Source organism: Salvelinus alpinus, chromosome 28 (assembly GCF_045679555.1).
Source record: "Salvelinus alpinus chromosome 28, SLU_Salpinus.1, whole genome shotgun sequence".
Classification (NCBI taxonomy): Eukaryota; Metazoa; Chordata; class Actinopteri; order Salmoniformes; family Salmonidae; genus Salvelinus; species Salvelinus alpinus.
In genome coordinates, this window is record NC_092113.1 from 11,589,404 (window position 1) to 11,600,717 (window position 11,314).

At 41.6% G+C, this 11,314-nt stretch overlaps 1 protein-coding gene across 9 annotated transcripts in view; it reads left to right on the plus strand.

Moving 5' to 3' along the window:
- Window positions 1-11,314, plus strand: part of LOC139557169 (potassium voltage-gated channel subfamily KQT member 2-like) — a 46,826-nt gene that overhangs the window by 11,341 nt on the left and 24,171 nt on the right. For all 9 annotated transcript variants that reach the window (XR_011671346.1, XR_011671347.1, XM_071371624.1 and 6 more), the window contains exons 2-9: window positions 5,607-5,697; window positions 6,152-6,278; window positions 6,904-7,079; window positions 7,368-7,493; window positions 7,773-7,883; window positions 8,298-8,393; window positions 8,583-8,677; window positions 11,086-11,148. Coding sequence is in view for 7 of the 9 variants with exons in the window: in XM_071371624.1 (XP_071227725.1) it covers window positions 5,607-5,697; window positions 6,152-6,278; window positions 6,904-7,079; window positions 7,368-7,493; window positions 7,773-7,883; window positions 8,298-8,393; window positions 8,583-8,677; window positions 11,086-11,148 (885 nt within the window). In the remaining 2 variants the exon portion in view is untranslated. The remainder of the gene's footprint in view (window positions 1-5,606; window positions 5,698-6,151; window positions 6,279-6,903; window positions 7,080-7,367; window positions 7,494-7,772; window positions 7,884-8,297; window positions 8,394-8,582; window positions 8,678-11,085; window positions 11,149-11,314) is intronic.

Genomic DNA, 11,314 nt, shown 5'->3' on the forward strand with positions numbered 1-11,314 from the left:
ATAGGAATGAACGGTGTCACGTAATCAATGGCTTTGTCCATTCAGATATAAAGTCATTGGTTTATTCTCTTGTCCAACCCAATTAGTATTAAATTAATTCTGAATCATATTTAGTGTCCTTTTCATCATAAAATGGTCCCCCAACAAGAAATCAACGGACTGTTTAGAGGAAATGACTTAATTTTCATTAAGGAACACTGACGACAAGATTTAGTATGTTAGCAATACTATAGTAGCTGCACTGTGTGCCGGATGGGCTCCTTCAGAACCTTCATCATATGTCTCCAGAAGAATCAATAGTAGCAGAAGTGCAGCACTTACATTAAATGTATTTTAAAAAATTGCATAACAGACAATTGTTTTAGTAAAAAAAAGTGTATTGCTACTGTGTTTCCCCTGTCATTGTATACCTGAGTTTGGCTTCTATTGGTTGCAATTGGCAGTTTTAGTCTCAGAGGGCCTGGATGTTGCTTTGGGGCCCTTTCTTCCCCATCTGGTAAGTAATCTGGGGGAATCTGCTTCAACTGCACTCTTAAAGTCCTCATAGACATGTCTGGGTCTGGACAGCTTGCTGAGCGGGGCAGATCAATGTTTCTTTATCTGCAACTGAGTGAAAGTGCAGCTCTTTCAGGTTCCAAGAAATCCATTTCCATCTTGTTTATCAATTCTTGTCTCGCGTGAAAACATCTAGACATCCGGCAACAAGCAGAGAGATGCCAAGGTGCCTTTATGAATAGGCACAATCAGGAATGAATTCATGTGATTTTCTCTCTAATGTATCTTTAGTAGTAATGCCAGTCTTGCAATAGCGGAGATGTTATGGAAATTGAGCTCTATTGACTTGTGTGTGTCTCTATTGCAAGGTGACCAGATCCATGGGTCTCTTCTCGTTCACAGTACAGCACAAACAGTAGTAATGTATCTACTGCACATATGCTGTGAGTGTAATCGCACACTGTCTATTCCACTATTAGGCATTATTAATTAGGTATAGTCACTTTTGTAGTGACAATCTAGGGAAGTTGATTGCAATCTTTTTGACGGCTATTTGTTTGAATTAAAAATGTTACTGTGTCTAATTGGTTGGTTGCTTTGGATAGTGTTCTATTCACCCCTCTTATTAGGCATTGACCAGTTACAGGTGTGCTTGTCAGGGAGTGCTAATGAGCTTGGCAGCATCAGGTGTGTGTGCTATAATGAGCTACTGTTGAAATTTAAAAGGAGATGTGAAAAGTTTCATAAAATAATCTTCACTCAAGCTCCACTGTCTATACATTGAGGCTTTTCTAAGGTATGATGCTAGTCATGTATTTACTATGGTGCTTTTCTCAGACCCAAACACGCTTATGTAGTGTTTGTGTGTGGCCTAGACTCCTGACTACCCCTTTATGCAGTGTCCGGGGTTGTAAGACCAAACGTCTTATACTGCAAGTCGGGAGTGTCGTTTACTGTCTCTTGCAGCATAGCTGTGTGATTTATCTAGCTAGCCAGACTGCTTCAGCTACTGAAAGCTGCTGTTAAATCCCCCCCCCCCTTCTGAATCTGCTTTCACTATGACATCTCCATTAGCCCAGAATTGGATTAGCTCCAAAAGAAGCTTCCCAAAGACCAGTCTCTGTCCATCTTTTGCCAAGCACACACCCAATTCCTGCCTCTTCCTATCCCTCCCCAAATCACATTCACCATTTTGTTTCTGACAGCCGCAGTGAAAGCTACTATACTGGGTTATGTGGGGATAGCCTAGAAAAAGTGGTTTCTGTAGAACTGCAGGAAGGTGGACTACAGTCTGCAGACTTGGAGCATTTCTCACTCTCGGGGGTGGTACTGACCGAGTGACAGAAGCAATAAGTACTGTCTCACAACAGAGCTTTGGCACAGCACAGCAAGCTGATGGCATTGTTAGAAGATCTGGCCGCACACCAATACTGTGTTAAGTTAAGACTGACCTGAAGTTTATAAATAGTGTGTGCAACTGCCAACAGAGGATGGAATTAGTATAACTGAGAAGCTCCTTTAAATCAAATAAAAATCAGATTTTATTCGTACACAGTATACAGAAGGCATACAAGGTGCAGTGAAGTGCATGTGCTAGGTCCCACAACATTGCAGTTTGATAATCAAATACAATAAGAGTTATCAAAAATAACCAGTAATAGAAGAAGTAGTATGCATAGTAGTAGTAGTAAGATATGTACACAATAGGATATACAGTAGGGGAGAGTGGGGTAAGATGAGCCATCCTTGTCTCTAGGAAACCATACACAAAATGAATCATTTGACCAAATATTTAGGAAGAGGTCATCATTTCATGGACTCTGAAGGAGGAAACCACATGGGAAAAGTGGTAAGCAAGTTAGGTGAAAAAAAAAAAAACAGATTTTCATTAAGTCAATTTAATTTCATGTGTTAAAGGTTTCATGATGCTTGTATCTACATTTAAAAAAATAATTTTAAGAGTGTTCTATAGATCAGTTGGGATCTCTATAAGCTTCAATATGAGGTCCTAAACCAAGTATGAAAGTGCGTCCTTGTAACTGTCTGGGATAATATAGTCAAAATGTTTGCCTTAGGGTAAGTTGAGCCAATGGCCATGTTTGCCTTAGGGTAAGTTGAGCCAATAGCATTTACATTACATTTAAGTCATTTAGCAGACGCTCTTATCCAGAGCGACTTACAAATTGGTGCATTCACCTTATGATATCCAGTGGAACAACCACTTTACAATAGTGCATCTAACTCTTTTAAGGGGGGGGGGGGTTAGAAGGATTACTTTATCCTATCCTAGGTATTCCTTAAAGAGGTGGGGTTTCAGGTGTCTCCGGAAGGTGGTGATTGACTCCGCTGACCTGGCGTCGTGAGGGAGTTTGTTCCACCATTGGGGTGCCAGAGCAGCGAACAGTTTTGACTGGGCTGAGCGGGAACTGTACTTCCTCAGAGGTAGGGAGGCGAGCAGGCCAGAGGTGGATGAACGCAGTGCCCTTGTTTGGGTGTAGGGCCTGATCAGAGCCTGAAGGTACGGAGGTGCCGTTCCCCTCACAGCTCCGTAGGCAAGCACCATGGTCTTGTAGCGGATGCGAGCTTCAACTGGAAGCCAGTGGAGAGAGCGGAGGAGCGGGGTGACGTGAGAGAACTTGGGAAGGTTGAACACCAGACGGGCTGCGGCGTTCTGGATGAGTTGTAGGGGTTTAATGGCACAGGCAGGGAGCCCAGCCAACAGCGAGTTGCAGTAATCCAGACGGGAGATGACAAGTGCCTGGATTAGGACCTGCGCCGCTTCCTGTGTGAGGCAGGGTCGTACTCTGCGAATGTTGTAGAGCATGAACCTACAGGAACGGGTCACCGCCTTGATGTTAGTTGAGAACGACAGGGTGTTGTCCAGGATCACGCCAAGGTTCTTAGCACTCTGGGAGGAGGACACAATGGAGTTGTCAACCGTGATGGCGAGATCATGGAACGGGCAGTCCTTCCCCGGGAGGAAGAGCAGCTCCGTCTTGCCGAGGTTCAGCTTGAGGTGGTGATCCGTCATCCACACTGATATGTCTGCCAGACATGCAGAGATGCGAGTTAAGTTGAGCCAATGGCCATGTTTGCCTTAGGGTAAGTTGAGCCAATGGCCATGTTTGCCTTAGGGTAAGTTGAGCCAATAGCCATGTTTGCCTTAGGGTAAGTTGAGCCAATAGCCATGTTTGCCTTAGGGTAAGTTGAGCCAATAGCCATGTTTGCCTTAGGGTAAGTTGAGCCAATGGCCAGTTTTTCCTTCCCAGGCATTATGGGATATGAGGCATTATGGGATATACCTGCCCTATGTTAAGTGTTAAATTAAAGTGTTAGTTAGGTATTAAGCCCATGTTAAAATATGATTAAAAGGCAAAAAAGGTGATTGTGTTTAAAGATAGACATGGTTTTAAAGAGATAGTGGTAGTATTTCATTCAGTAGAGAAATTTGCCCTCAGCTGAACTTGTGACAAAATAGCACTTTTTAAAAAATTGACAAGCAATGTTTTTAAAACTGTAATGTTTACAAGAATTGTGATAATTTCCAGGAATACACAACATCCTGAAATATACACTACCATTCAACAGTTTGGGGTCATTTAGAAACTTCCTTGTTTTTTTAAAGAAAAGCTTATTATTTGTCCATTTTTAAAATTACATCAAATTGATCAGAAATACAATGTAGACATTGTTAATGTTGTAAATGACTATTGTAGCTGGAAACGGCTGATTTTGAATGGAATAGCTACATAGGCGTAGAGGCCCATTATCAGCAACCATCACTCCTGTGTTCTAATGGCACGTTGTGTTATCTAATCCAAGTTTATCATTTTAAAAGGCTGATTGATCATTAGAAAACCCTTTTGCAATTATGTTAGCACAGCTGAAAACTTTTGTTCTGATTTAAAGAAGCAATAGAACTGGCCTTCTTTAGACTAGTTGAGTATCTGGAGCATCATCATTTGTGGGTTCGATTACAGGCTCAAAAGGGCTAGAAACAAAGACCTTTCTTCTGAAACTCGTCAGTCTATTCTTGTTCTGAGAAATGAAGGCTATTCCATGCGAGAAATTGCCAAGAAACTGAAGATCTCGTACAACGCTGTGTACTACTCCCTTCACAGAACAGTGCAAACTGTCTTTAACCAGAATAGAAAGAGGAGTGGGAGGCCCCGGTGCACAACTGAGCAAGAGGACAAGTACATTAGAGTGTCTAGTTTGAGAAAAAGATGCCTCACAAGCCCTCAACTGGCAGCTTCATTACATAGTACCCGCAAAACACCAGTCTCAACGTCAACAGTGAAGAAGTGACTCCGGGATGCTGTACTGCTAGGCAGAGTTGCAAAGAAAAAGCCAATAAAAAGAAAATATTAAGGGTAAAAGAACAGACACTGGACAGAGGAACTCTGCCTAGAAGGCCAGCATCCCGGAGTCACCTCTTCACTGTTGCCGTTGAGACTGGTGTTTTGTGGGTACTATTTAATGAAGCTGCCAGTTGAGGATATGCAGTTTCCAGTTTGTATGACAGGTTAGGCTACATGTGAAAGTAATGTGATTATTTTGTGTGCATGTGAAATACGCAAATACAGTTTCAACATACAGGGTATTTACATGTATTATTTTTATTAGTGAAAGGTCCGACTGACTGTAAACTCGTTTCATGCATGTTTAACTTATGCATTTTATTAATGAAATTGTAAACTGTTTAAAGCAGATCTTCTTATTAAATTCTATGACCAAGGCCGTGACAGGTCCCAGTGTCCTTTGCAGTCATTAATTACTTACTATAAGTCCACCTCCCCCCCGGCTACAGCCATAGATGTACAGATGGGGGAATTGGCTTATGTTTAAAAGTACAACCCGGGTCAAGGACTGTTGACAGCTAGCCAGCTGTTCGGGTGGCATTTATGGGGGATTCTACCAGGCCCTTTTCGAATACCTCAGAAATAAACCCGTCCTTCCTTGAGTCATGGATTGGTAAGAAATAGGGTGGTTACATTGGCTTACACCCATCCAATCGCGTATTGATATGTGTTTACCTCGAGCAAGGAAGGATGCATTTCTGAAGTATTTGAACAGGAGCCTATAGTTTAATGTCCTCTTATTTCTTTCAGCTTCCTGTTGGTGTTTTCCTGTCTCATCCTCTCTGTTTTCGCTACCATCAACGAGTTCAAGAACAGCTCTGAGACTGCCTTGTACATTTTGGTATGTGTGTGGTGGTTTGCTCTGAAAAGTACTGTGCTCTGTCCATGTTTTCTACGCTCTTTTTATGCTCAAGACGGCAAAGTATGTCACAATCAAATATGTGCAATATAGATTTTTAAATACGACGTAATCCTAAAATGAACTATGTACTCTCAGGTTCATATCTCTCACATTATAGCCACCCATAGCTTTAGGTCACTTATCTTTTTTCGGAATCTTAAGTAGTTCCCGACTACTACTCTAGCCATCTGGTTGTGTTGTGCATGGAACTGCACTATGATAAGACTTTGGGTTTAGTGGCAGTATAATATGTCTGTGATTTGATGTCACAGGAAATAGTGAAGTTTGTGGTCATACGCACATCCCCCCAAAAAACAGGTGCTGGGCAAGGAAGTACAGAAGTACTTGAAAAGAACAAAGGCCCAGACACTGAATTTGCTCCCAATTACCACAGGAAATAGTGACCATCGTGGTGTTTGGAGTTGAGTACATCGTGAGGATATGGGCCGCGGGCTGCTGCTGTCGCTACAGAGGATGGAGGGGAAGGCTGAAATTCGCCCGCAAGCCTTTCTGTGTTATCGGTGAGAACAGAAAGACTTTCTTCTCCTTCTACCTCTCACTTTTCAGGATGTTTCTTCTGTTCTGGCTTACAACTCTCCTGTCCTGGTCTTCTCTCCTCTTTCTCGTTTCTCATCACTCTCTCCTTTTATCTCTCTACCTCTTCCTCCGACTTTGCTGTTCTCATTTCCATAAAAACAAGCGTTATTCACATAAAATATTTTTTTTACCAAAAATGACTTTTATATTTCTAAGTGTAGTCAGTTTCTCTCAAGTCTCCCATACCTTATGTAAGGAAAGGAAACGCTAACATCAACATTCAACACTGCCTTGTTTTAGAACTACACCAGTTCACTACTCACATTCTCTGAAGTCATTTTGTTCAATACCATGTTATTAAATAGCAACACCTGAATAGTGCCTCATGGGATTGTCATGTGAGGTCGGCTTCTCAGTGTTGGAGGATGTCAGTAATCATTGAACACTATCAACGCAATCTCAACAGTGTTTGGTGATGCTTGTTGCCATGGAAACCCCGCTGACATTATGTGAATCCCCTTCCTTCCCCAGACATCGTGGGCTTGAGAGTGTGTGCGTGTGAGCGGATGGAACACCATTGACATGATGTGACTATCTTTCCTCCTCTAGACATCATGGTCTTGATAGCATCTGTGTCGGTGCTGGCTGCTGGCTCCCAGGGAAATGTCTTCGCCACCTCTGCCATCCGCAGTCTCCGCTTCTTGCAGATCCTCCGCATGCTGCGGATGGACCGGCGCGGGGGCACCTGGAAACTTCTAGGATCCGTGGTCTATGCCCACAGCAAGGTGACCACTAGAACGGCTATATGTTTAGCTGGGGTTTAGTTAGCCTCAGGAGCCCAGGTTTCTCACCTTCTGCGAGATGGGATTTGGAAGGAAGGCTCTGCAAAAAAACAATCAAAAGGCATAAACTGTGTCTTCATGAATTTGATTACATAGTCCAGTCATAATCAGAATAGGTGGATTTGGTGGATACAGATATTATTATGCATTATTTATGAAGGCTTTATGAATGTATACATACCATGAAGTGTTACCAAATTCTATATCTGATGCTCTGTTCCTCTTCTCCAGGAACTTATCACTGCTTGGTACATAGGCTTTCTCTGTCTCATCCTGGCTAGTTTCCTGGTGTACTCGGTCGAGAAAGATGACAACGACATGTTTGAGACCTATGCTGATGCCCTGTGGTGGGGGCTGGTAAGTTCAATAATATTTCCAAATTAGAAAGTGCTCAAGGTATTCAATGGTATCTTCTATTAGGGCAGACTTACAGTTAGATTTCCAATAATATATTTCCCTAATTTATCTGCAGTACCCAGCAAAATACATATCTAAAACTGAGCTATAAAGTCACTTGATAAAGTTGAATGTATTGTAGTGGAATGGGGTCTTGACTTACCAGCTTTGGCGGACTACTGTATTATATAAGGTATGCATTACTGTAGGTGCTGTTGAAAATGCCTCTTCTTTCTCTAGATCACCCTGACTACCATAGGCTATGGGGATAAGTTCCCAAAGACCTGGAATGGACGTCTGCTGGCTGCAATGTTCAGTATGATAGGAGTGGCTTTCTTTGCGCTCCCAGCTGTAAGTTTGAGGGACATTTTAGGTGCTAATTCAAACCCTTATGATGCAGAAGGCAACTTAATTTAACTGTATTATGTTTCTGAATTTGAAGTAAATGTAAAACCTTTACTCACAGTTCCAGCCTTACGGCCAAGTGCGTGAACTCCAATGGTTATATTCCGGAACATTTTGCAATGTTCTGTGTCAATAGTTCACTTTAGAGTTGTTGTGCTCTTCAATGGTGCGCTTCTGCTTAGGCAAAACATGGCCTGGTACACACTTGAATTTAAAACGTTCCGATAACCATTATTATTATGTTTTAATCTGTTAGTCCTGCATTCTAGTTTCAGATGTTCATATTCAAGAGGGTAGAGATATTCTGACAATGTGTAATTTTTCTCTCTTATCCACACCCACTCACATGCACGCACACAGGGTATCCTGGGGTCTGGTTTTGCTCTGAAGGTCCAGGAGCAGCACAGACAGAAGCATTTTGAGAAGCGACGCCAACCTGCTGCTGGTCTGATACAGGTGGCCAACACGCACCACCATTTAGTCTGGACACACCCACTGACACATTGTGTACCATTTTTTTTAAATACCTTGTTCTTTCTGACTGATTTTATTGAATTATATACCACCTGTTGGGTCATTGAACATCCTCTGCATTATGACATTGTCTGCATCACTTGCAAATAACACCATCTGTCTCACAAATAGAATGCTTGGCGATTTTATGCTACGAATCTCGCTCGGACTGATCTGCTGTCGACGTGGGATTTTTATGAGGAGAACGTTTCTCTCCCAATGTACAGGTACAGACCATATCTGTTCTCTATACTTTATATACATTTTTATCCTGGAAATGAAATTCCATTTATACCCTTGAAATAACACCAACCAGTCTGGCTTTCCGATTTGAAGTTGAACTCTAATACCTTTCATTTTGAGATACTGCTGGGCTTTGTTCTGATATTCAAAGCACAACTAGTGGAGTGCCTTCAGTATAGTATAAAGTATTCACACCCCTTGACTTTTTCCACATTTTGTTGTTACAGCCTGAATTTTAAATGGAGATTTTGTGTCACTGGCCGACACACAATTACCCCATAATGCCGAAGTGGAATTATATTTTTAGAAATGTTTACAGCTTTTCATTTTTAATACAATGTTGTAATGTCTTGAGTCAATAAGTATTCAACCTGTTTGTTATGGCAAGCCTAAATAAGTTCAGGAGTAAAAATGTCACTTAAAAGTCACTTAATAAGTTGCATGGACTCACTCTGTGTGCAATAATACTGTTTATAGAAATGTTTTGGTCATACGCACATCCTTAAAAACATAGGTGCTGGGCTAATAAAGAATACTAAAGAACAAGAAGGCCTGCACACTGTTAAATCTCCCAATTCACCGCTTCATTGACAATGTTTCCATCTGAAATGGATCTTCGTCAGGTCAAAGAAACAAACTGAGTACTCACATCCCCAATATACACATTTCACCTCACATGACTATTACTCACATGACGCATGGTGTCTGTGGAAAACTAAATTCTAATCTAATTGTATTTGTCAGATGCGCCAAGTGAAATGCTTACTTACAAGTCCTTAACCAACAATGCAGCTTTAAGGAAATACCCCCCAAAATATATCTAAAAATAAATAATAAATAAGTATGAGATAAGAATAACAAATAATTAAAGAGCATCAGTAAATAACAATAGCGGGGCTATATACAGGGGGTACCGGTACAGAGTCAATGTTAGGGGGCACCAGTGTCAAGGTAATTGAGGTAATATGTACATGTAGGTAGAGTTATTAAAGTGACCATGCATAGACAATAACAGAGAGTAGCAGCAGCGTAGAAGAGGGTTGGGGGGGGGGGGGGGGCAGGCAATGCAAATAGTCCGGGTTACCATTTGATTAGCTGTTCAGGAGTCTTATGGCTTGTGGGTAGAAGCTGTTAAGGAGCCTTTTGGTTGTAGACTTGGCGCTCCTGTACCGCTTGCCGTGCGGTAGCAGAGAGAACAGTCTATGACTTGGGTGACTGGAGTCCTCTGACACCACCTAGTATATAGGTCCTGGATGTCAGGAAGCTTGGCCTCAGTGATGTACTGGGCCGTACGCACTACCCTCTTGTACCTTACGGTCAGATGCCGAGCAGGTGCCATACTAGGTGGTGATGCAACCGGTCAGGATGCGCTCGATGGTGCAGCTGTAGAACTTTTTGGGGACCCGTAAGTCGCTCTGGATAAGAGCGTCTGCTAAATGACTTAAATGTAAATGTAAATGTGTAATGTGTATGCTTGTAATCATTAAGGACTGGGGAGTTTTTCAGGATAAAAAAATTAACGGAATGGAGCTAAGTACAGGCAAAATCATAGAGGAAAACCTGGTTCAGTCTGCTTTCCACCAGACACTGGGAGATGAATTCACCTTTCAGCAGGACAATAACCTAAAACACAAGGCCAAAACTACACTGGAGTTTCTTACCAAGAAGACCGTGAATGTTCCTGAGTGGCTGAGTTACAGTTTTGACTTAAATCTGCATGAAAATCTATGGCAAGACCTAAAAATGGTTGTCTAGCAATGATCAACAACAAATTTGACAGAGCTTGAAGAATTTTGAAAATAACAATGGGCAAATGTTGCACAATGCAGGTGGGGAAAGACTCACAGCTGTAATAGCTGTCAAAAGTGCTTCTACAAAGTATTGACTCAGGGGTGTAAACACTTACATAAATTTGACATTTCTGTATTTCATTTGTTTTTTCATCTAAAATTTCAGTTTGTCGTTATGGGTTATTGTGTGTAGATAAATGAGAGAGAAAAAAATATTGAATCCATTTTGAGCTCAGGCTGTAACACAACAAGATGTGGAATAAGTCAAGGACATATGAATACTTTCTGAAGGCACTGTAGCTACTTTGAAAATGAATCACTCTGTTTACCTTCTAAGTCTGTTGGAATCATTGGGAAATTAATCTGTCGACTGCAATATTTGGCTTTCTCAAAGCAGCTTTCTGCTTTTTATTTCATTTTAGAGCTACATACAGTATTCTGTGCAGCAGTGTCAAAGGAATGGTTCTATTTTGAAACAGTATAATGTTAGGCTTCAATGCTCCAGACTAGAGGGCCACTGAACTTTTTTTAGAAAGACATGCACTAGCCTTCCAGTGGGATGTATAAAAGATAATGAAAAACGTCTCATCTTCTCTCTCCAGACTCATACCCCCCCTCAATCAACTGGACCTCCTGAGGAATCTGAAGGCCAAATCCTTCAGCAGGTCTGAATATACAGTAGGAGGATGATGATTATGTGAATGGAGAATTCTTACTTTTTGGAGAATCTCCCCTGAATTCATAGTCTCGTGGTGTCTCAGGGCTGCAGTAACTTAGTGCTAATCACCCGATTAAGTCATTGCCTTGACAACTCTGTTTCTCTTTTTTCCC